This window comes from Lonchura striata, chromosome 16, assembly GCF_046129695.1.
Source record: "Lonchura striata isolate bLonStr1 chromosome 16, bLonStr1.mat, whole genome shotgun sequence".
NCBI lineage: Eukaryota > Metazoa > Chordata > Aves > Passeriformes > Estrildidae > Lonchura > Lonchura striata.
The window spans coordinates 15,654,759-15,679,500 of record NC_134618.1 but is presented as its reverse complement, the minus strand read 5'-3'; the positions used below and the strand labels follow the sequence as shown (position 1 = coordinate 15,679,500).

General features: G+C 51.4%; 2 protein-coding genes across 2 annotated transcripts; both read right to left on the bottom strand.

The window, feature by feature from the left end:
* Nucleotides 1-4,890: 4,890 nt before the first annotated feature.
* On the bottom strand, nucleotides 4,891-15,168 carry DRG2 (developmentally regulated GTP binding protein 2). The gene is made up of 13 exons (XM_021550032.2): nucleotides 15,042-15,168; nucleotides 13,673-13,833; nucleotides 12,369-12,458; nucleotides 11,283-11,343; nucleotides 10,233-10,323; nucleotides 9,821-9,893; nucleotides 9,593-9,683; nucleotides 9,318-9,415; nucleotides 8,377-8,453; nucleotides 7,636-7,724; nucleotides 6,746-6,804; nucleotides 6,285-6,338; nucleotides 4,891-6,198 (listed from the first exon to the last, which is right to left on the bottom strand). Exons 1-13 carry the CDS (start codon nucleotides 15,103-15,105, stop codon nucleotides 6,112-6,114), a joined length of 1,095 nt encoding a protein of 364 aa, XP_021405707.1. The 5' UTR covers nucleotides 15,106-15,168; the 3' UTR covers nucleotides 4,891-6,111.
* Nucleotides 15,169-16,834: 1,666 nt separating this feature from the next.
* On the bottom strand, nucleotides 16,835-24,736 carry GID4 (GID complex subunit 4 homolog). Its single transcript, XM_021550509.2, has 6 exons — nucleotides 24,430-24,736; nucleotides 23,274-23,333; nucleotides 22,460-22,567; nucleotides 21,722-21,823; nucleotides 20,588-20,718; nucleotides 16,835-19,414 (listed from the first exon to the last, which is right to left on the bottom strand). The coding sequence occupies exons 1-6, from the start codon at nucleotides 24,640-24,642 to the stop codon at nucleotides 19,351-19,353; spliced, it is 678 nt and encodes a 225-aa protein (XP_021406184.1). The 5' UTR covers nucleotides 24,643-24,736; the 3' UTR covers nucleotides 16,835-19,350.
* Between the last annotated feature and the right edge of the window lie 6 nt (nucleotides 24,737-24,742).

The following is a 24,742-nucleotide window of genomic DNA, read 5'->3' as shown; positions in this document are numbered from 1 at the left end:
CAGCCCTTCTCTCTGTGCTGGCAGAGAGCAAAGGGGTACCCAGCTGGGGAAAAGCTGGTGCAGGTCAGTCCCTGCATCCCACCACTCATGCAGTCCTTGCCACCAGCACACTGCCCTCCACGGTCCCCATCTCTGTCCCCCCAGGCAGGACAGCCCCGGCAGTGCTCTCAGAGCTCTGGCACAGCTCCCGTGCTGTTGCCATGGCTGTGCCCATGGTGCCTCCCTGCCCATGACAAGGGCTCTCTGAGAGGGGGAATAAAGGGAGAGGGAGGGGCCTCATCCCACACAGTTGCTGCCTTCCATGGTCCCGGCCTCCATACCAGACCCCAAAACGCCTCCCCATGTTCTTCATCCTGGTTCACCTGCCTTTGGCACGGCAGAGCTGGCCAAGAGGCTTTTGTGCCCAGGTGCAGTGGGATGGAAGCAAAGCAGGGGGGGTTGGAGGGGCACCCACATCTGGTGGCTGTTTCCAGGGTGTCTGGGCACGGCTGCATCCAGCAGCAATGCACAGGAGGGACCCTGGGTGCAAAACCTGGCAGTGAGGGGTCTCTGTGGTGGCAATGGGTGCCAAGGCTGTGGCAGAAGATACCCAGAGCATCCTTTGGTTGGGTGAGTCCTGAATGTCTCCAGCCACGTGGGTGAAGCAGGGAAAGCCACCTCACCCCGGGGACACGGCCCGGGGCAGCCTGCGGCTGTGCCACGGCCGGATGCAGGGAGGGGATGGAGACTTTGGCCTCGGGGTTCTCCCGCCCCAGCCCGGCAGGACTGTACCTTCGGCGTGCCGGCACCGGCGGGCAGAGCTCCAGAGGCAGCAGCTCCACGTCTCCAGGCAGGTCTGCGGTCACCAGCCGGCCCCGGGTTCGCTTACAGCCTGTTTCCAGTTACAGCCGGAGCGGGGCTCTGTGCCACCACACCACGCCACGCCACACCGGTCCTGGCACCGCCGTGCCTCCCGGGAGCCCCGCGCTCCGGCACCACGGAGCCAGCCCAGGCACCTCCTGGCTGCAGCAGCACCTCTCAGCACATCCCTGCCTTCAGTTCTGCATCACTGCACATCCACTCTCAAACACCTGTGAGCAGGGGAGGAAGCCCAGCCACAGCTCTTGTCGCTCCAGTCACAGCTCCAGGGATGCTGGGAGCATAGGGAAAAGCTGGACCCTTCCAGCAGTGTGACAGTGGCACAGCCCTCCAAGCCCCCGAGGCACAGTGGGGTCTTTCCTTGCTCCCCCAAGCACACATCACCCCCCTGACCTGGCTAATTTCCACCCCCTCCAGCTCCTGCCTCCAAAATGAGGATGAGGGCCCAGCACACGAGCAATGCATGACAATCCCTGCCTGCCAGCTGCTGCCTGCTCCCCACGAGGGAGGTGTTATGGGAGGAGATAGGCCAGAGCAGATGCTGGAAGAACAAAGCAGCTGGGCACGATGCTGGCATGCACCCAGGAATATGCTGGCTGGCAGCCCTGGAGCCAGGTCACAGCCCTGTGCCATCACCTCAGTCCCAAAGCCAAGCCCAGGAGCTTTCCTGGGGCAAAACAGCCCCGAGGTAAAAGGAATGTGGGGAAGGACTGGTAGGAAACATGGGGTAGAGGGTGCCAGGGGAGGAGGGAGCATTCAGGTGAGGCCGCTCTGCTCTGGAGGGCAGTAGGAATATGGGGCGTGGAGAAGGTGGGAAGGCAGAAGGTGAGATAAGGGAGGATAAAGACAGTGAGCAGCCAGGCAGGGACAGGCAGGGAACAGGCAGAGGTGAGGGGACACCACACGCCCTGACAGGGAGAACCTGAACAGCAGCGCTCGCTTTAAAACCACCTCACACACAAAGGTCCCTTCCCAGCAAAGCCCCTGCGAGCCCAGGGGAGGTGCCACCCAGCTGGGGCACCCAGAGCCACTCACCTGGGGTAGCCAGCTGCCCTGCATGGTGTGGGGTGGCTCGGAGCTCTGCCGTGCCCGCTCCCCGCGGGACCACAGCTGCTGCGCTGAGGGACCCGATGCATATTTGATGACTGCTATTATTCTCATCTCCACTAGTGAGCAGAGAGATGGGAGCTGATCTTCCCTCACAGAGCTGGAGGGGTGGAGGGTGGTGCCACCTCCTCCTCCTCCTCCCGTGGTCCCTGTCCCTTGCACCCCTGGTGACACAGCTGGACTGTCCTGCATCCCTCCCAGGATGTAGTTGAGCCTCAGTGTAGCCCAGATGTGAACAGCTGGGAAGTGGCCCTGACCCATTCTGGCCCCCAAACCAATGGGAGTTTAGAAGAAATCACAGAACATGGGAGTGAGGAACAAATGCATCTCCTCACACCCCTCTCCAAAGGTGGGCCGGGACCAACCGGGGCAGAGGTTCTGGCAGGGATCTAGGCACCCATTAGCCCAAAAATACCAGAGCTCTCTCCTCCCTGGATAAGCAGGGCACTCCACCCGCCTTCACAACACTCCATTCTCCCCATTCCAGCACTGAGCTCCTGCATCCCACCAAACTGGGGAGCGTTTTCCTGCAGTGATGGAGCCTGTGGCTCTGCCAAACGCAGGGGCAGAGAGAGCATCCTGCTGCAGCACCCGAGCCGGGAAAACCTTGCTTCCTTCTCCTCCTTCTGCTCCAGGCAGGCACGTCCCAGCCGTAATGCGGTGGGTATTTATTATGCTGATTCCTCAGAACGCGAGGGCTTAACTGCAAATTACAATCAATAGCCCCAATCCCCTCGGGGCAGGTTCATCATTTAGCAGGCGCAACCAGAGGAATTCAAAACTATTTGCCAGCCATAAATCCTCCTCTCCGCAGGCTCCCCAGCCGGCTCCCGCCACTCCCGATGGCTGGTTGGGGTGACCCTTGTCAGCATTTGAGACAATTAAGCTGTCACTGCGGATCGTGACTCTTATATACGGCCCTGAGCAGCACTTTGAGATGTCACCGTGATGGGGTGAGGGGAGCTGGCTGAGGCGACCTGCCGCAGCAACCATCTCTCATTGAATTAAATGAATGTATTTGGAGGCAGAGTCACTCTTTATTACCTTGCAAACGATTCCTGACTAAATTAAATTATAAGAGGAGTGCTCAGCCAATCAAACCTGCTTGATTGCCTGGAACAGGCATTTTAAACAGAGCACGCCTCGAGTCGTCGCTGGTTGCAGCGCTAGATGGAGGGTGGCTGATGGGCTGTGGGGAGGCTGAGCCACCCTGCTCCACACCTGGAGTCCTGTGTGGCCCCAGGGATGGGGCAGGATGAGCACAGCCCCCTGGGAACAGCATCAATGAGCCTGGAGGCAGCTGGAAGAGCAAGGGAATGGCAGGAGCACAGAGCAGGGCTGCTGAGGGCAGCTTTCTCTGAGCATCATCTAGCCAAGGCTTTCCTCCTAAAGAGCAGAGAAATGCAGGGTGCTGCTCTTCTGGGGGCAAATCCACAGCTCCTGCCTGCACCCACCCTCCTGAGAACGCTTCTCCCAACACACAAGGAGAGTCTGATCACATTTCCCTTCAGCAGCTCCCCAGTGAGGGGCTCTGGTCAATGCAAAAAATCCCAGAATGATTTGGGTTGGCAGGGAGATCAAAGCTCATCTCATCCACTCCCTGCCATGGGCAGGGACACCTTCCACTATCCCAGGTTGCTCCAAGCCCTGGTCTTGGACACTTCCAAGGATGGGGCAGCCACAGCTTCTCTGGGCAGCCTGTGCCAGTGCCTCACCACCCTCACAGGGGAAGAATCTCCTCCTAACACCTCATCTGTATCACCCATTTCAATTTAAAACCATTCCCACTTTCCCTGCCAGTGCATGCCCTTGTGAAAAGTCCCTCTCCACCTTTTTTATAAGCCCCTTTAAATACTGAAATACTGCAAATTCTGTAAACCTCAGGAGGCTCCAGTACAATCCTAATGCTGCAGCAGATTTCCCTCTTGCCCTTTGGACCTTGTCTTTTCAGGACTTGGAGATCTCTTGGAGGCAAACTCACTCCAGCACGAACTGCAACGTTTGCTGCTTTTAACATAAGTGCACAACAATTAGGGACGCTCCTGGAAGAAGGAATACTGCAATTAAATGGTGCATTTTCAAATGCAGCTATAAACTTGCTGCCAAAAAAGCTACTCTCTCTGAAAAAATAAGTTGGCTCCTTCTAGCTTAACTATTTTTACTTCATTCCCATTCCAATTTTAATCATGTATCTGTTCATTTTGAAGAGGATAAAATGCCCATTTTCCTAAATGAAGCTAATTAGGCAGAGGGGGTTTTAACAATGATATGCCAAAATCAATTTGAAACCCACACTGAGGTAGCAGCAGCTATTCAAGGACAGGTTTTAGCAGGTAACACTGTGCATTTCAGCCTCACACCAAGCACCCCCTGGCTCCCAGCACTACCTGGGCTGAGCATGAAGCCCTGTCAGCACTTCTGGCTGCCCGGCTCCATGCCAAGGCTTGGCAGGCTGCAGGATTTGGACGAAAAAGTCAGAAACTAAGGGACAAAACGAAACCAAAATTAGTCTTTGTGAAGGCAACTCTGCCTGTGCGACCTTCATGGGAAATGGGAAGGGTGAGTTAATGTGCTGGAACAGCATCCCACCCAGCTCACACTGGGAAGGGCCAGCTTTCCACTGCCAGACAGGGATAATGGGGATCATTTGGAGCTTGTTCACCACTCGCTGCTTCTGTGGTCAGGATTTCCTCTGCACCCCAGCTGTGAACAAAGCCAGGAACAGGGAAGGGAACTTACAGAGTTCAAAGTCACCTTCTTAGCTTGGGCACTGTGTATAGTATGTATTTATCTCCTATCACCAGTTTCTTGCAGCCACTTCACCTTCTGTTGCCCCCTCAATGTCCTGTGACAGCATCCAGGATTCCTCAGGTGGCCAAAGGTAAAAAAGAGATTTAGGAATCACACCAAGCCATCTACCCACCATTCACATGAAATAACAATTCTTTATTTTCTCAAATAAAATAATCCTTCCATTTCTGCTCAATCAGGTTGTGAGGGGCGGGAAGGAGCAGGGAGGAGGGAAGGAACTCTGCTCAGACAGGTGTCACACCTGTCCTCAGAGTTCTGCATCCACGTCAGACCAAACCCTTTTACAATGAAAGAAAATAAAAGCTATTGGCAGTTCTTGATCCCAGAAGACAAGAACTGTCCTCTATCAGGCACTCTGAATTGTTTAGCAACAGTATTCAATGGAAAAGCACGATTACAAAAATCCCAGATTTCTGATGAACAATATCCAGACAAGCAATGTGTAACAGGGCTGGGGTAAAACTCACAGCATGGGGTGGTACCTTGAGCTCCAAAGAGCTGCAACTGGAATTTAGGGGTATGGGTGATGAGACCTCCACCTTGGGGACTGAAGGGCAGGACAACTCCTGCCCAAGAAAGGAGGAAGCTCCCAAGGCAGCTCCTCAACGAATGAGATGACAGACATGAATCCTCACCCCAGACTACAGCTCTTGGATCATACCCCACTGCAGTCTGGCCAAGCTAATTAACCATTACCAAATTAATTTTTCATGTCTCAGTACCAGGATGTCCTACAAACCCCACTGCAAGGCTATGGAGAGGCACAGAATGCCAGGTTTTAATGTTAATTGAGGTGGGACCATTAAAAATAAGGGTTGTCTCAGCTGCAGAAATGTGTCCAGCAAGCAGGGGAGGGAAAACTCTGATTCTGCTTCAGATCAATGCTTGAATTAAGTGAATGGATAAGCAGCAAAGCATCAGCAATGTTCTCTCAGCCCAAAGCACAGGGCCAGATTTTTTCACACAAACCCAAATACTTCCCACTGGGAATGCACATGGATTCATGTGCAAACCCCACAAGGGGCAGGACACTGCTCTCTGTGGAACTGTGCCCTAGAAGAACTGTCTCCTTCTAAATTTTTAAGAAATATCACTTGGCCTGAAATGCTGCCAGATGGAAACCCATCTTCCCCATCCCCACCTGCAAGCACAGTAACCTCATTTTCTGCCTTTCTCCAAGAAAAGGAGCTTCACAGAAGCTTTCTTGGCTCTGGAACACATATCTTTTTTTTTTTTTTCTTCTTTTTCTTTTTCATTTTTTTTGCTGTGTTTTGTTTTGTTTTTACATGGTCAGTTCCAATTGCAGTGATTAAAGGCAAGGCCAGGCACCAGCAGTTACTTCTTCACAATCTGAATGACATCTTCATGCTCCATCATATGGGTTAAGCCCACTCTTTGAGGGCTGTACTTTGTGCTGGTCCCCTTTGAAGCAAAAAATGGGGAGAAGGGTTAGAAGACCAGTCAGAGACACCTGAAGACAGGAATTCCAGTTGCTGTCTAACACTTACCCACACCAAGGCATATTTGAACTGGCTGGCTAATGATCTGTGAATCCGATGGCACTGCAAGACAGGCAGAAGTTGAAGTATTTACATTCACCACTTTGCAAACAACTTGTTCAATACCCAGGAATTAAAAGAAACTCAAGTCTATGCCAGAATTTACAATAAAGACTTTAAGAGCCAGTTAAAAGCACTTGAAACCACACAGAACAGATACAGGAATCACCAATCCCATAAAGCCCCATTCTATTGTTTCCATGTGTTTTTTCACTGGGCTGCATTAAATAATTACCGTTTAAACCTTTTATAGCAGCTGTGAAAGAAACCTGAGGCAGATAAAAGGCAACAAAAGGAGAAGCACAACCAAACACTGACATGTCCTGAGCTTTATGGAGCACAAATCACAGCATGTCCAGGAGGAACTGCATCCTGCACACAGGGAAATGTAAAAGATGCAGAAAAATTACCACATGTTCCACAGAGGCCCCTTTCCGTAGAATAATGGCATCTGTAAAGTCTGGTCTCTCTGTGGAGAAGCAGAAGGGGGAGAAAAAGCATTGGATTTCTATCAAGAGTGTTTTAAAATGCTGACACCATCTCACATCACCTTGTGCTTACTACTCCCAAATTCCTCCTTCCTGCTCCCAGACAGAACAGGGATCCAGTACCTAAAAGCATCAAATCAGCTCTCCACTACCCACAAGTGCAATTACCCACTCCACACAGTCAGCACCTTCCTCACATCCCACCTGATCTGACTCCATCCCAAACCCTTGACTTAAGAGAAACAAAACCACCTAAGTCAAAACACACCTGCTGCTCAAGGAAAAACCAAAATCCCCAAGATTTCAGAGCTTAACAAGCTCAGAAAATTCCTTGATGTCCTCACATCCACCCAAGTTCAGCTGCTCACAACCAAATAGAGCAAGTTATAGATGTGCCTTCATAACTGGGAGAAGTTGCAAGCGGGTTATAAAGCAAAAGGGCATGGGAATCACCAAGGGCATGGGAATCACCAAATTTCTCGCAGTAGGAACAGGAAACTTCTGGGTTGTGACAGGCTAAAGAGGTCATCACAGTGTGCATAGCAAGGAAAAGGCTGTGAACTTGCACACTTTACTCCCCTCTATAATGCAAAGACTTATGAAAATTCAGCTCTTGTAAAATACAACAGGAAGGCCATGGTGGGATCCACACATGGCAGGATCAGACAGAGCAGGAAGTATTTGCCAAGAGCTGAAGGATGATGAGGGAGGGTGTAATTCCAGCATTTCCAAGGCACCAGCCCTGTCTGCCTTCCACAAGCAGCAGCAGCATCTGTGCCTTTCAAACTTCTGCTCAGCTCATGGTCACTTACGTCCCCGTTTCTTGGTGTAGATGCAGGTGAGTGCCAGGTACTCCCAGAGCTTTTCCAGCAAGTAGTCCAAGTTCAGCTTCATGCCACAGCTGCAAAACACCAGGATCATCTGTTTACTGCTGCTGTGATTTAGGGATCCAGAAGAACAAGGTGAAATGTCTTTATTAAAGTGCTGGAGAACGAGGAGGAAGTCTTTAATGAGGCAAGGAAAGGAAAAACACAAGGTAAAACGATGTTAAACTGAAAGAGGGCAGGGTTAGATTAGCTATTAGGAAGAAATTCCTTACTAAAGGGGTGGAGAAACACTGGAACAGGATGTACAGAGAGTTTCATGCTCCATCCCTGGACCTGTTCAGGACTAGGTCGGATGGGGCCTGGAGCAAACTGATCTAGAGGAAGGTGTCCCTGCCCACAGCAGGAATGAGATGAGCTTTAGGGTCCCATCCAACCCAAACCAATCCATGATTCCAGAAGGGTGAACAGCTTGGAAGCACCAAAGCCCCAACAGATATATCAGCACTTCTAAGGAAACAAGGCAGACTGTTTGACTCTGTCCTGCAGACAGCCAAGCTGCTTGCCTCTCCAGGGGAAGGAAATCTGGGAAAAGCTGCACAGCAGCTCTGCTTCTCACCCCAGAAGCCCCTGGGAGAAGTCCCTTCCTGGGAGAAGCTAGAGAAAGGGGTGTGAAATGAACCCTACACCAGGCAGAGCAGCAGAAAAAGGCAATGTGACAGCTCCTACCTGATGACAACACTGTGGGGCCTCCGAGCAAGACGATCCACCTCCTCCATGGATATCTGGTCAATCTTGTTATAAACCTAAACCAAAGGGAAAACAACACAGCCCTTAAAAAGGCAATTCAGCAACATATACAAAGAAATCTCAAGCACCTGAAACAGAAACACAGATCTTGTCAGAAGATAAGCCAAGACTCTCAGTAAAACAAACAATTAAAATTCAGACGCCTGAATATAAATTTTGGCCTTCTAAAATTCTCCTTTTGGGATGCCTTGGAACACGTTCTTTGATTTCATACAGACCCAGTGGCTACAAACAGAGCCCTAAAGGGACCTCTGGCACACAAGGGACTAGATGTGAAAAGTTAAGCACAGAGCTGGCAGCAGGGGAGTCGGAGGCTCCACACGTGGGAGCAAAGCCCGGCACTGGGATTGGAAGCTCTGCTGCTCCAGGGCAGCACCAGCCACAAGAGGGCCCAGGGAGCACACACAGCACACGGCTGCACATCCAAAGCCTATAAAAACCTCCCTGTCAAGCTGTTTTCCACCTCTTAAACCCCAACTCGTTACTGTTTTAGGAGCCAGGGACAAGGGCATGGAGTAATAGGACAAGGGGGAATGGTTTTAAATTGAGAGGGCAAGGTTAGATGGGATACTGGGGAAATATTCTTCCCTGTGAGGGCAGGAAGGCCCTAGCACAGGTTGCCCTGAAAAGCTTTGGCTGCCCCTGGATTCCTGGGAGTGTCCAAGGCCAGGCTGGACAGGGCTTGGAGCACTCTGGGAATACTGGAAGGTGTCCCTGCCCATGGCAGGGGTGGAATGAGATGAGCTTTAAGGTTCCTTCCCACCCAAACTGTTCCACAAATTTGTGAAGCTCCAACATTTCCTTTGGCACAGAAAAGAGATGTTGGGTGTGACAGAAGCCAGGCTGCCCAGGATACTCACATAAAGGCATGGCATGTAGACCCTGTTTCCTACAATCACATCAATGAACTCATCAGGGGAACAATCCTCTCGGAACAGGACCTCAGCGTTGAAGATTTCTGAGGTGGACACTGTCAAGGCCCAAATCCCAACACACCACACAGGCTGAGCTCCCTGGTGACAGCCTGATGCCAACCAGCCAGCACCAAGGTGACACCAAGGCTGTCCCACAGCAGGAAGCACTTAAACCATGAGCTGCTGATGGCTTAAGGGTCTCCCATATTAGGAAAGGATACTGTATTCATGGAGGATGAGCTGAACCAGCTTCTCAGAGCACTGAGTCAATGTGACAGTGGAGTTGAAGGAGATGCCTCCACCCTTCTTGGGCTGCAGGATGCAAAAGAGCAATGTAAGAACATTCTGCAAAACCCAGAGCCCCCTCAGCCTGTCCAACACAAGGGGCAGCAGAGTGAGCTCAGCTTTGAGCAGACAAGCTGTGCCTCCAGAAGCTCAGGAAGTCTCACCTTGAAGTAGATATTTGGTTTGCTTTTGTTCAGCCGGATTCCTACAGATTCCAGTTCTTTCTCCAGCAAGGCCCTGCAGGGACACAGCACGTGTGAGACTGAGTGTGGCCAGGTGACACCCAGACCTTTCCCTTTTTGATTTTTGTGTTGATACAGCCCTGCCACAAGCCTAAAACTCCCCTAACGCAGGTCAGAGTCTGTGGTGGAAATCCAGGTTTGCATTCCCATCTCTGACAGCTGTGCTCTAGGAATGACCCTTCAGCTGAGCACCCACTCTTATCAGCAGGATGTTTCTCATGGAATACAACCCCCATCCCGTACTCAATACTTTAACTCCTCATTCCCCAGGTGCTCTCCACAATTCCTCAGGGGGCTGGCATGTTTTCAAGCCCAAAGCCCAGCTCACACTCACCTCTGCACTTCGCCCTTGGTGGCATCCAGCATCATGATAACAACATCTGCTGTCCTGGCCACAGCAATCACCTGCCGGCCTCTGCCCTTCCCTGGGGAGACAGGAGGGGGATGCACATCAGCAAGAGGAACCAGCTGAGTGCTCTGACAGATGGGGAATCCTGCCCCATGCAGCAGCTTGAAAGCAAGGAAAAAAATCCTGCAGTGCTGTCCTGGCTGCAGTCAGCTGCTGGAAGCCCTGGCAGCAGCTCCAGGCTGCACAGAGAGCTCAGCACGGAGGAGATCAGTGCCAGAAGGTGCCTTAGGAAACACAGGCACTGTTCTAGTGACCCAAGGGAATGGCTGGAGCTGTGTCAGGAGGGTTTAGGTTGGATATTAGGAAAAGGTTCTTCCCCCAGAAGGTGCTGGCACTGCCCAGGCTCCCCAGGGAATGGGCAGAGCCCCAAGGCCACCAGAGCTCCAGGAGGGTTTGGACAACACCAAGCACAGGGTGGGATTGTTGAGGTGTCCTGTGCAGGGCCAAGAGTTGAACTGGATGATCCCTATGTGTCCCTTCCCAGATGTTCCATGACTCCCTAATTTCCTAAGCTATTTTCAGACATAACCAGCCAAGGGGTACAATGACAACACAGAGAAACAAAGCCAGCATCTCTTCCCAGAACCAGGAGTCATGGGAGGACTGGCAGGAACTCAGGGAATTACTCAAACAAGGTTAGTGTTTAGCTGTAATTCTCCCTCCTCCTCTCCAGCATCTTTCTATAGATTTCCTCAGTACCAGAAAACAGATGAGCCACTTAACACTCAGGCAAGGATGTGAGAAGTGACTGGCTTGCTTTGGCTCCCACCTCCAGAAAACCATCTTTGTGCTACATATAGACCCTTCTGTGGGCTCAGGGACAGGAATCGTGCCTCACATAGGATCAAGGACTCAAAAATTTGGAAAGCCAATGTAGGAACTCTTGGCCCAGGAAACCTCTGTGTGTATCTGAGATACCCAGGGGCACTACTGAGGGCAAATCCCTCCTGTACAAAAACACAGACGTGAGCCAACCTTGAGCTGCTCCTTCGATGATTCCAGGCAGATCCAGCAGCTGAATATTGGCTCCTTTGTACTGAAAGGGAAATGGAAGGATGGAAAGTTGAAAGCTTCTTGCAGGGCACCTGAGCTGCACCAAAAGCCCCAAACACGTGCTGGGGGTCCACATCCTGTGGAGAGTGGAATTGGATGGAACTGGCAGGCCAGGGGAATCCTGCACAAAGCTTGTGGCTCTGTCCTGAGGCAAATTCCAGAGCTATGGGCTGTGTTCAGCAGCACACACAGCTTGCATTAGATCCAGACCCCCTAAAGCATCCTGCTGGACAAAGCAGCAGGAAAACAGCACAGCAGTCACACATTCCCAAGTTTGGGGAACAGAAAGGAAAAACAACCCTTCTTTTCTTGGTCTAATGAGAAAACTCAGTAATGAACAAGTGCCACATCTCTTACTGTGACAGAGCAAATTATTCAGGGGTGCTGCAGATCTTACAGTACCAGAAAAAAGCCCAGGAGACTCTTATCCCTAGGATTTGCAAGGCATTGGCTCTCCAGCCATTGTTGCAGCTCACAGCTCTGCTTGAATGTGTTACATTAAACTCCTTTTCCCACTAATATAGTTACTTTCATTATTTAACTTCCTCTTCCCTCCTGACCCAGATTTCCTCATTACTCTTGGACACTTTTCAGTTTGATGCCCTTTATCATTTGCTTTCCTGATGGATGCTGAGGTCACCACTAATAAAACCCCTCAAGGACAGGAATAGCTGCATTTTGTTTTGAAAGTGATCACAGCACAGATTGCCTCTGTAAAGCTTCATTAAAAACAAATCTGTCAAGGTTTGCAGCCAGCTGGTCACTGGCACTGACAGTGGTTATACAAAATTCAGCTGAGAATTGTATTGCTCTGGTCAGTCCAAGAGCAGCACAAAGATCCTGATCAGGCAGCCAATCCTGAAGAGTTCAAGGAAGTGCTACATCAGCACTCATAAGTTTAAAGCAAAATTCAGCGTTGGAGACCCTTGGATGTGTGTGCTCCTTAGTGGCAGCACAAGTGTGGCTGGTGCAAACACATTTACACAGCTGGAGGAGAATCCTGCTCACCTCTATGACTCCTGGGATGCAGGTCAGCGTGGTGAACTCGTAGGACGCGGCCTCGCTGGCAGTCGAGGTCATTAAACTCAGAAACGTGGACTGAAATGCAAGAGATCAGCATCAGCAGGCAGGAAAATGAGAAGGTTCAGCAAAACAAGCAACACCAAAGTGCTCCTCAGGCTGTGGAAGTTGTGTTGTGGCTGTTCCAGGCACAGGGACTGAGGTGGTGCCACTGTGATGGAACTCAAGTAAATCAGGTTTTTTCTTTCCTCAGCCCTGAAAGAACAACTTTTAGGCAACAAGTTCCACAGGGCAGAGCACACAACATGAAGGAGTGTTTCCCCATCTCCAACTTTCAGCTAGATCACAGAATCATGGAAGGGTTTGGGTTGGAAGTGACCTCAAAGCCCATTTCATTCCACCCCTCCCATGGACACCTTCCCCTATCCCAGCGTGCTCCAAGCCCCATCCAACCTGGCCTTGGACACTTCCAGGGATCCAGGGGCACCCTGTGCCAGGGCCTCCCCACCCTCACAGGGAAGAAACCACCTAAATTCCTCCTCTTTCAGTGTGAACCCATTCCCCTTCTTCCTGCCACTACAAAGAATCCATTTCCATCTCCCCTGTAGCCTTTCCTGTGAGGTCTCCACAGAACCTTTTCCTCTCCAGCCCCAACCCTCTCAGCCAGTCTCCACTCTCCAGTCCTCTCTCCAACCTTGTGGCCTCTTGCTCCAACAGTTCCACATCCTCCTCATGCTGGAGACACCAGAACTGTGCACAGGACTCCAGGTGGCATCCCACCAGAGGAGCTTTAAGGTGCCTCCCAACCCAAACCATTCCACACTGCTGTGATCCCAAACCTGCTCTGCAGCCACTGCTGTGGCAGGCACATTCTTCTCTCCCTCAGGATTTTTCACAGAGGAACACAGAGGGAAGAATGAGAGAACAACTTCAATTTCTGCTCCTTGTTTTCCCCATGTGGAATGTGTTTGGGGAATTGTTTACCTGGGGTGATGGCTTGGTTGGATTCTGGTGAGGATTGAGCCTGATGGCCAATCCAACCCACCTGGGGCTGGACTCTCAACAGAGGGTCAGGAGTTGTGAGTGAGTTATGGTAGTTAGAAAAGTAGGTTTGTAGTTTTAGTATCTCCTTTAGAAAGTATATTAATGTATTACACCATAGTTATAATAAAGAAATCATTCAGCTTTCTGAGCTGGAGTCAGACATCATTTCTCCCCACCAGGTTCACCTGCATGTACAACACACTGCAAAGCCCAGCCTGGAGGCAGAGGGAGCACAAAGCCTGACTGACCTTCCCCACAGAAGGAAAACCGATCAGTGCCACCCGGGCATCTCCTGATTTCATCACATCGAAGCCCTCGCCCTTGGCAGCCGGCGATTTGGAGGGTTCCAGCAGCTGGGCTCTGTACTTGGCAAGCTTCGCCTTCAGCAGGCCCAGGTGGTACTCTGTGGCTGCAATGACACAAAGCCAAGAGCTGGTTGGCAGAAAGTTGCTGGTGATTCACTTCTGGGAGTGAGAACCTTCCTAAAAAGGAAACACTTATGGATCTTGGTCAGCATCTCAAGCATGGCCAGGCACTGAGCTGCTCCCAGCTGTAGCAACCGCATTCTTCTCTCTCTCAAGATTTTTTCATAGAAGAACACAGATAGTAGAAGCAGAAATTGTTTTCTCTTTCTTCTCTCTGTGTTCTTCTACGAAAAAATCTTGAGAGAGGGAAGAATGTCTTTGCTACATCCAGCTGTTCCATCACTGTTTGGAACCCTGGGCATTGAGAGCAAACCTTCCAGGGAGCTGCACAAAGTCAGAGTGGAGGGAAGCTGCCAAAAAGATTCCTGAGTTAAAGGAGCAAGGCAGAGGAAAACAGGTGCAGGAATGAAGGGAGCCAGTTCAGGAGAAAGAGAGGTCACAGGGGGAGCAGCCCCTCTTGGAAACAGCCCCTCCTTACAGCTGCTCACATTCAGCACCCCAAAACGACCAGGTTACTTTGCCCTCTTCTTGTCAACTTTTAAAGACACATTTAACCCAGAGTTCACATGTGTGAAAGTACTTTCCTGCCTCAGTCCTAACAAAACACTTGAATTTACACCCGAATCAGAAAAAAAAAAAAAAGGAAGGTAGCTGTCTGGCTTTGTAACAGATAAGGGCATGAAACCAGGACCTTACAGGTTTATTTCTATTATTTACCACAGCCCAGCAGCAGCTCTGGCAGAGCCCACGGGGAGCCCCCAGAGCACCCCAAGAGCAGGAGCCTCCTGTGCCAGCGGGACTTGAGATGTCCTCGCCTCCCAGCTCCGGGGGGGCAGCGGCTGCAGGGCAGCAAAGAGAGCGGCCCCCGCCCTCCCCAGGGCCCCTGGCACAGCCCCAGGGCTCCCCCTGCTCCCCAGCCCCCGCACCCCCGATCCAGCGCTCTGCGTCCCCAGAGACCCCCCAGCTTCACAACCCCCCGATTCTGCCTCCCGCACAGCCCTGACCGGCTCCTCTCCCCACGGAGCCCCTCCCAGCCCCACAGACTCCCCACAGCCCCCGGTCCCCTCTTCCCTCTCAGCCCTCTCATAACTCACAGACCACCCGTGCCCCACCCCCCCCGCCCCCCAGAACGCCCAGCCCGCCTGCCCGCCCGCCGCCCCCGGGTCCCTCAGCCCCCGAGCGCCCTCCGCACCTTTGTTTTTCTGCGTGCGGGCGATCTCCTTCTCGATCTCCGAGATCTTCTCCAGGATGCCCATGGCGGGCCCCGCTCCGCGCCCGCCGGAAGCGCCGCCGGCCCCGCCGTCCGTCCCCGCCACGCGTCCGGGCCGCGCCGCACTGCGAGCTCCGGCCGCGCCCCGAGCCCCGCGCCCCGCGTTCCGCCCGCCGCCACCGGGAGGGTCCCCAGGGAGGCGGCCCCGGGTGGGGACAGGAGGGAGAGGCTGGAAGGGAAAGGTCTCAGAAAGCAGCGAGCCCCTCACCGGGACTGCCTCCCCCTGCTCCTCTAGTTAAGGCTGGAAAATCCTGAGAAATCCTGTAAAAATTGGAAACGTTGAGGTCAGGATGCTACTGTGGGCCAGGGCGAGTGGCCGCAATTTGAGGCCATTTTCCACGGGAAAAAGAAGTAATTTCCCCAGGCTCTGGTATCTGCTTAGAGGTGGCACTTGGGGCTCTAAGATCACACAGGTTCCTAGTTCATGATAGGAACTAGCAACCTGTGTAGGTAGCTTTGAGGAATCCTGCAAAAACTGGAAATGTTGAAGTCAGGACGCCACTGTGGGCCAGGGCGAGTGGCCGAGTTGGAGGCCATTTTCCACGGGAAAAAGAAATAATTTCCCCAGGCTCTGGGTATCTGCTTATAGATGAGGATAGGGGCTCTAAGATCACACACGTGCCTAGTTGCTGACATCTCTAGTTTTGCAGAAATCCTGCAAAAATTGGGAATGTTGAGGTCAGGATGCCACTGTGGGCCAGGGCGAGTGGCCACAATTGGAGGCCATTTTCCACGGGAAAAAGAAATAATTTCCCCAGGCTCTGGGTATCTGCTTATAGATGAGGACTGGGGCTCTAAGATCACACAGGTGCCTAGTTGCTGACATCGGAAGTTTTGGAGAAATCCTGCAAAATTTGGAAGAGTTGAGGTCAGGATGCCACTGTGGGCCAGGGCGAGTGGCCACAATTGGAGGCCATTTTCCACGGGAAAAAGAAATAATTTCCCCAGGCTCTGGGTATCTGCTTATAGATGAGGACTGGGGCTCTAAGATCACACAGGTGCCTAGGTGCTGACATCGGAAGTTTTGGAGAAATCCTGCAAAATTTGGAAGAGTTGAGGTCAGGATGCCACTGTCGGCCAGGGCGAGTGGCCACAATTGGAGGCCATTTTCCAAGGGAAAAAGAAATAATTTCCCCAGGCTCTGGGTATCTGCTTATAGATGAGGACTGGGGCTCTAAGATCACACACGTGCCTAGTTGCTGACATCGGAAGTTTTGGAGAAATCCTGCAAAATTTGGAAGAGTTGAGGTCAGGATGCCACTGTCGGCCAGGACGAGTGGTGCAATTGGAGGTCCTGAAAGGGCCGTGGAGCCAGGGGGTATCGGGCTCATCTCCCAGGCTCCCAGCCACAGGACACGAGGAAACAGCCTCAAGGGACCAGGGGAGGTTCAGGTTCATTATCAGGAGGAATTTTTTCCCCAAAAGAGTGATTAGATATTGGAACAGTCTGTCCAGGGAGGTTGGTGGAGTCCCCATCCCTGGAGTATGCAAGTGACACTCAGTGCCACCAAGTGAAAAGGTGGCAATGGGTCACAGGCTGGACTTGATGCTCTCAGGGGTCTTTTCCAGCTTTAATAATTCTGAGGGTCTGTGAATTAAGGCCATCAGAAGCTGCTGGGATTCCTGGAGAAGCCCTCAAGGAAGGAGACAAAGCACAGCAATGCCCAGGAACCAGGAAGTGCTGTGGTGGACAAACACACACGGACACAGACCCCTTCAACAGAATTCATGTTTAATTTGGATGTTGATCGCTCCACAAAACTCCTCCTCGGCCCCCACATAGACACCCTGCTGCAGCCAGAGTGCTTCAAGAGACACATCTCTCCCAAACCCAAACACCCCATTTCTCACCTCTGCCCCCCAAATCCTCCCCTGGGCCATTCTCTCTCACCGCACCACGACGTACAGAACATCTCCCCTCAACTCAAACAGGTCAAAGAAAAGGAAAAACCAAAGCAAAGGCCTTTGAGGAGGGAAAATCCACACACCAATAGCTCCTGCAAAAAACCCTCAGCTCCACAAGCTGCTCTGCTCCTGCCACACATGACATCCAGCCAGTTCTGGATCTAAGCTGAAATTCCCTTCAGGATGGTGGGAAGAAGGCAGGCACAGAGCAGGATGCTCTTTCCATACCCTTCTCACACAACATATCAAGTCTTAAAAAAACCAAAACAACCCAACTTCATTGGTTTAGGGATAGTTACACATGTTAAACACTCCCAGGACCATCCTAACTCAGCTTCTGCCAACAAACAGGGTTAATTCAACTAAACCATATCAGAAATCCAAGTGTCCCTCTGGCACTGACAGCCCTGGGGAGCACAGGGACACTGGTGCCACCACCAGCATTGCACAGACAGCTCCAGAGGGCTGGGAAGAGCCACTGGAGCTGGGTCCCTGCACTCACAGCACCTGGGATGGAGATTTCACCCCCACACTTGGTCACAGTGGAGCAGCACCACTGGTTTTCACCTCCAAAACCAGGACAATCTCCCAGCACCTCCCATGAGGAAACCCCTCTCCTCCAAAGGGGCTGAGTTTCTCCAAGAGGAACAAATTAAAACAGGAACACACTTCAAAGTGCTCTGCTCACAGCCCTGAATCACCTCACTGCTGTCCCTGCACATCCCCCAGCAACAGCCAAAGCACCAGCACACAGTCCCTGGGAAGGGCCAGGTCTCCCTTTTCCCCCAGGCATCTCTGTCCATGGGAAAAGGATTGATCCACGGAGAGCAGCAGGCGAACTCTGCATCATCTCCCGAGACCAGGCACTCCAAATCCCAACCTGGAATAGAGGAAAGGGCTCCCCAAGCCCTGAATCCTCCCTTGTTAAGGCTTAAACAAGTGGTAACTGCTGCCAAAAGGGAAATTAGTTAAAAAGAAGCAAAACCCAAAGCACCTCGTGCCGGCACGTGGAGGCTTCAATCTCCTCTCCCAGGTGGAAAATCCATCCTCAGCACCAGCCGCACCACACATCTGCCTGGAGGAAGCTGGGCTTTAAAACAGCCAGAAAAACGGTAAACTCAACTCTCACAAAGCCCCACAGGTGGGGCTGACAAGGTAAAAACAAAACTGAGGCCAAGTTTTAAAGTGTCTTTAAAAAAACCACCCCACACACACACACACGCTTTGGCACAGGAGCCTTAAGCTACGTCACTTGGAACATTCGGAGTCACAGGGAGCTACTGAGAAGGGTTTTTTAAAAACTTTTTTCTTGTTTTTCCTTGTAAAAAGGTGTCAAGCAGTGGTGGTGAAGCATGAAGGGGGAGTACAAACGTTGAGAGGTCCCAGGGCGACGCTGCTCAGCGTTTGTGCTCTGGTTATGTTCCCAAAGCTTAGCTGGATACAGATATAAAAACACAGACATTCCTGGTTTTCAATGTGAAAACGGTAACATGGAATCCAGTACTTGTGCATTTGCCATAGGGTCCTTTGGAAAAGGAGCCATAAAAATAGATATATTCTTTTAATAAAAGGTGGGTTTTTTTGTCTTTTTTTTAACTTTTTTTTTTTTACCCTTAACTTAAGTAAAGAGCAAATATACACCTACAAGCAGAGTTCAGATCCACTTTACTGAGAGCCTGGAAGTCCGTACATCAAATTAATTCCCAATGGCGCATCCAGACACAGGAACAGCTTCCAGCTCCAAAACGCTGGTGTTCCTGAAAGATCTGCAGCTCCAGCTAACCTTGTTAGCCAGCAAAGCCTCATTCCAGCCTTACCTCAGCCAACACTCCCCAACAGACTCCACAGCCGAGTCTCACACCCAGGACCTGGCTCTGGGAGCATCACAGCTGAAAATCTGGGCAAGAAACCTGAATCCTGGTGATTTCAACCCACATCAGGATATAACAAGGAAAATATAAGCCCTGAGCTTACATTTCCTTATTATATAGAGGCCAGAGCACTGATTCCAGCTACTGAGAAACAGCTTCCAGAGAGCTGGGAGGAACTTCAGTGACAGAGAAACGAGCTGTGCAACAAGAAAGTGCATTAAAGTAGCTTAAAACCAGAGTAAAGATCAAATGGCCACTCGACAGGAGGGAGAATCAAGCTCCAGCAGCTCCTCGGGCTGGGTGAGTTAACATCCAGGCTCTCTCTCGCTCTCTCTCTCGAGTCCAAGGGCAGGAGAGAAGCGTGCATTCCCGTGCTCCCACAGGGACACAGTTCTCCTGGCAGGCCATGCTCTCCTGCCCATTTGCTTCTGGGCGCTATCAGATGTGGACAGCTGTCATCGGAACTCGTAGATAGGAGCACTGTGCTCGGGAACGTGCGTTAAATTCAATGACTGATACCTGGCAGAGAAGGAAGAGAGGATTACACACAGCTCCTGCTTGGCAGCCGCAGAGCAGCCACTCTGCTGCCTGCTCTTCTCTCCCCCTTTACACACCCAGGGTGTTCAGGCATCCAGCACCCACTTCCCACTGTGCCAAAATCCTGGCAGGACTCAGCATTGCTCCTCATCACTCAACAATTCCCTGACAGGAGGGTGCAGCCACGTGGAGATTGGGCTCTTTTCCCACAAAACTTGAGGCAACAGCCTCAAATTGTGCTATGAGATGTTCAGGTTGGATATGAGGAAAAAAAGTCTTCACTAAAAGAGTGGTTTAGACCTGGAATGGCCTGCCCAGGGAAGTAGAGGAGTTGCCATCCTTAGGAAGTGCTCAAAAATCAAACAGACATTCCATTTAGGGTTTAGAGGGAATGGCAGTATTTGGTCAAAGGTTGGACTTGATGATTTTGGAGGTTTTTTCCAACCTTAATGATCCTGTAATTCCCACTCTGGTCCCTCTGAGCCACCTGCAGCAAGGCAGCATTCCAGGTGGGCTGACTGTAGTGGTTTTTTGGAATTCCTTTGAAGTTCAACAACTTTCAAGTTCAAACAGCGTTTGCTACAAGTGCAAATTACACGAGTCTTTCAAAGCTCAGCTAGAGGGAATGTGTCTGAAAGCCTCCTGGTTCCTTCCCTCCCCCTGAGAGCTTACAGCCATCCACCTGCTGCTCATGACAATGATGCAAGGGAAAAGAGCTCTCCACAGCTACTTGTCTCCAACAAGAAACCCACCAATTAGCTTTGCCGGTTCTCTTGTTTTACAGCAACACCCCAAGGACCTCAGAATAAAAAACATTGGCCTGACAAGATTTCTGCCTAAAGGGAACAACAGCCGAGCTGTTCCTTAGGAGAAAGAACTGAGCTCCCTCACAGCACTTCCCCAGACCCTGCATCATCTTCCCTCATCCATCCTGCCATCCCAGATTTCCTCCCCTTTTCCATTAGGGCAGCACTTTATACCACACCAATGGACTACACCAGTCTGCTCAGGCCAGCTATGGCTCACACTCCCCCTTCAGCCCCAAGGTCCAACCACCAGCCTGAACCTCATGCCTGGACACTCCCAAGGTTGTGGACAAGGAGGAGAGGAGTCACAGCTTGGTTTAAGTCTTCAGGAGGCAGGAAGCTTCCTTACCATTCTGAACTCCTATGGTAGTAATAGCCTTCTATAGATGCTGCTGACTTCTGGAAGCAGATGTAATAGAAACCAGCAAAGGAAGCACCACTGATGTCCTTGATGGTGTGATCTGGGACTAGGAACTGCTCCTGCATTCAAAACATAGGCTGCATCTTAATATGTTGGTCAAATACAGCCCCACCCCACCCTAATCTGCCCTCCCAAACCAAATACTGGCACCCACTAACATGAGGACATTCCTGGCTGAGTACTCCCTCACTCTCAGCAGCCCAGGGCAGAGACCAGTGTCCCCTCACCACCCGCCACTGCAGGGACCTCACAGGGAAGCAGAAAACTGAGAACAGAATGAGTTTTGAGAGTGCAAGAGATCAGTTTCAACACCTGTCCCCTGCAAGCCAGAAGCCCATTGCAAAACTCGGAGTCAGAGCCTGAGAATGAAGAGAAGGCTCCAGGGAGTTCTCACTGCAGCTTTTCAACACCTATGGGAGCTTATGGGAGAACTGGAGGGAAACTTTCCAGCCAAGGACATGGAGTGACAGGAAGAGAGGGAAAGGCTACCCACTGCCAGAGGGCAGGGTTAGATGGGATATTGGAAAAGACATTTTTCCCTGTGAAGGTGGGGAGGCCCTGGCACACAGTACCCAGAAAAACTGTGGGTACCCCATGATCCCTGGAACTGTCCAAGGAAAGGACTTGGAGCAACCTGGGATAATGGGATGTGTCCCTGCCATAGGCAGGAGGATGGAACAAGATGAGCTTTAAGGTTCCTTCCAACCCAAAGCAGTCTATGGTGACTCTGTGATGATCTCAGCTGAAGAATGGAGCTGCAGACTGGCCAGAACATCAAACACAGGCCCCACACAGGGACTGGAGGCATCAATTCTCTCATCCTCTGCAGGATCACCAAGCAAGATTTTCCTGTTGTGTTTTTAGCCATGACTGCAGTCCTTAAGGACACAATTAGCTGGCTAGACAAGAGTCATACTGGAACTTGCAAGTACAGTGGGTTTTGGGGTTGGCAGGGTGAGATCTTCTATTAAACCATCATAGCTGGAAAAGCTCTGAGACATCTCAAGTTTCTGTCAGTGCCTTGCAAGCAGCTCAGCAGAGAAGGAGACAGGCAGGGTTTACCTTCCATCTCATGAAGACATAGTCCCCATTTTTTAGATCTTCATAATCAAAGTCATCAGAGTTAAATGTTTTTGCATACTGGTAAAAAGCTTGGAACTTTCCCTGAAACAAAACAAACAACAACAAAAAAACAGCTCAGGATGTTTATTCCAGGAATAGAACTTCTAGTACCAGCTGCTGTTTAGGAGGGAAATCTACTGACACTCACAGCAATATCCAGCCTGGCTGAAGAAGCTCCTGTACTTCCAGAGGAGGATATTTTGACAGAAATACAACAAACATCAAAGCTTGGCAAACAACAGCCAAGGTCAAGGGCGGGGGGGTGATCAGGTGGGCTGCTGTGGCCTCACAACACAGCAACAGGTACACCCTGCCCTGAGCAGGGACACAGGTACCAACTACTCTGCCTGTGCTTGTGGGATCCCTTTCCCCTTTTCCATTCCATTTTGTAATAAATCTCCAAAACTAATTACTGTGTTCTCTTAGGGGATCAAGAGACAGGGATTGCTCCTGCTTCCTCCCAACCCCGAGGCAAACAAGTAGAAAACAAAACATCCCTTCCCTCATCACAGATCACAGTTTGCTGAAGAGACCTTTATAAATAAAGATCCCAGGGGAAAAGGAAGGAGACAGCAAAAAGGTCTCCAGGCCTTTCTGCCAGCTCTTGCATGGGCACACACTGCCCCTCTCCCCCAGACCAGCAGCCCAGAGCCACCCTGTGCCCCCAGATTTATTTACCCAGTGTTTACGATCCACGTCTTCGTCGGCATCCCACTTGCGCGTTAGGAACGGGTGTTTCTTACTGATTATCTCGCCCTCGAAGAACGTGGTGAGGGTTGGGTACTCCTGGCAGAGGGGAGACAAAGGTGGGGTCACAATAGTCACCTACAGGCACAAACTCAAGAGCAGACAAAGCTCCATGCACTCAGCAAAAAGCATCTCGCAGGGAGATTGGGCCATCTGAGGCTGCTGCTCCCATCCCTCATCCTGCCCCACACCTCTCCAAGCTGACTCTTCCACGCTCTTATTCCAGCCTTTCTCTGCCTCTCTCTTCATTTTATGAAGCCAGGAGCCACATCAGAGCTGGGCTGCAGGGAAGGATTTGGAACATAAGCAGCTGAGGGGGCTGCGAGGTGGGGGTCATGCTCTGCTCCCAGGGAACAAGGGACAGGACAAGAAGAAATGTCCTTAAATTGCACTAAGGGAGGTTTAGATTGGATATTAAAAACAATTTAAAAGAGTGGTTAAACATTGGAACAGGCTGCCCAGGGAAGTGGTGGACCTGGCTGGGTCCTGGGTCAGTGGTTGGACTCAATGATTTCAGAGGGCTTTTCCAACTGTAAATGATTCCATGGAGCTCCCAGCTGGATGATCACCTGTGGCATTTACAGCCAGCACCACTCCCCAGCTGATCCCCTTTGATCAAATCTACACCATGCTCACACCCTCCGCTTCCTATTTCTGGCAGCAGCTTCTCTCACTCCACCAGGAAAAAAAAAAAAAAAAGCCTTCACAGAGCCCCTTTTTGTGCTGTTTTGCAGTTAACACTCACCTCTGTAAGGCCTTTAATCTTCAAGTATCCACAGAGATAGGAGTTTTCCATATCCACATGCTGGAAAAGAGTGCAAAGTCCAACCATAAAAATAGGCATGAAGGTGCATGCTTGACCCAAAGCAGTTTCTAACCCTTCCAAAGATAATTTCAGCTCCAGCTGGTACCCACTGCCCAATATTCACAGCCCTTTTCCATGATGGGAACCACCTGGAAAGATCATTTGCAGGTGCCCAGCTCACCTCTGGCAGCCTCCACATCCCAGGCCTGCTCCCAAGAACTCTGCAGCAGGAAGCAAATCCCCTTTCCAGCAGGAAGGGATCTGATTCACAGTATTCTCCAAGAAAAAGCATCCCTGGAAGAATCACCCACACCCCCGGCATTTTACAAGCCTTTCTCCTAAATTTAAAGCTTTTATGCCACCTGCATTTTGAGTTATCAGGCTGCATCTCTCTGCCTGTGCTGTGCAGAAATTAGGCAAGGATTTGCCTGCTCCTTTAAAAGCAGGGATTTTCCAAGGGGTTTTTTCTTTTCTCTGAGATCTAGAGTGAGTTATTCAGGGAAGTACAAACCTCCACCCGTGAGAAGATGGATCTTCTCCACCTGTGATCAAAGGACAGCAACGTTTCCCCGTGCTCAGCACAGGGAGAGCAGGCAGCCCCCTTCTCTTCAGCTGACACATGCAAATCAGCCACGTTTTCGACAAAAAAAGCAGCGTTTTTAAACACAAAACCACAACCAGCCCCTGCGAGGTGGCAGCGTGCAGCAGGGCACAAATCCCACCAGAAACGTGGAGAAATGACCATAAAAAGCTTAGAATCATCACAGAACCACTGAGGTCGGAAAAGAGCTGAGCTCATCCCGTGACTGATTCACCAGCACTAAGTGCCACGTCCAGTCTTTCCTCCAACACCTCCAGGGATGGTGATTCCACCACATCATTAAGTAGGATATTCTGATGTTTAGAGTGATATTTTCTGCGACAAATTCCTTCTAATATAGAGGGGTAGGGTGATGCGGGTGCTGTCACAAGGGGCTGGCAGGGTGGGAATGGCCACCGCGACCTGAGGCGAGCCGGGGTTCCCCCGTCTCGCCTCAGGCCGCGGTGGCCATTCCCACCCTGCCAAAACCAGGCTCGCCACGCCGTTCCCCCTCACCTGCATGACGACCTCCACCTCGTAAGCGTTGCCTTTGCTGCGCTGCTGCCCGCGGAACTTGGCCCCGCTGTAAAGAAGCGAAGTGGCCACTCCAGGCTGCGCCGTGTTGATGGGGGGTGGCGGTACTAAGCTGCTGGCGGCCGCTCCGGTAGCAGGGGAGGAGGATGAACCTCCCGCCCCTCCACTGCGGTGCCTCTCGCTCCGAACCGGCATCTCGGGAGGGTCCCCGGGCGCCAGCGTGGCCGGGGCCGGGGTTGCGGCCGGGGGGACGCCGCCCGCTCCGCTCCGCTCCCTCACGCCGCCGCCGCCGCCG

Coding starts and splice junctions, on each gene's coding strand:
- DRG2 (XM_021550032.2), bottom strand. CDS start 15,105: ATGGGCATCCTGGAGAAGATCTCGGAGATCGAGAAGGAGATCGCCCGC. Junction 9,684..9,820: donor AACCAAATATCTACTTCAAG/GTGAGACTTCCT, acceptor TGCATCCTGCAG/CCCAAGAAGGGTGGAGGCAT. Junction 8,454..9,317: donor TCTACATGCCATGCCTTTAT/GTGAGTATCCTG, acceptor CCTTTGGTTTAG/GTTTATAACAAGATTGACCA.
- GID4 (XM_021550509.2), bottom strand. CDS start 24,642: ATGCCGGTTCGGAGCGAGAGGCACCGCAGTGGAGGGGCGGGAGGTTCA. Junction 23,334..24,429: donor AGGTGGAGGTCGTCATGCAG/GTGAGGGGGAAC, acceptor ACTCTTTTCCAG/CATGTGGATATGGAAAACTC. Junction 20,719..21,721: donor ATGTCTTCATGAGATGGAAG/GTAAACCCTGCC, acceptor TTTTGAATGCAG/GAGCAGTTCCTAGTCCCAGA.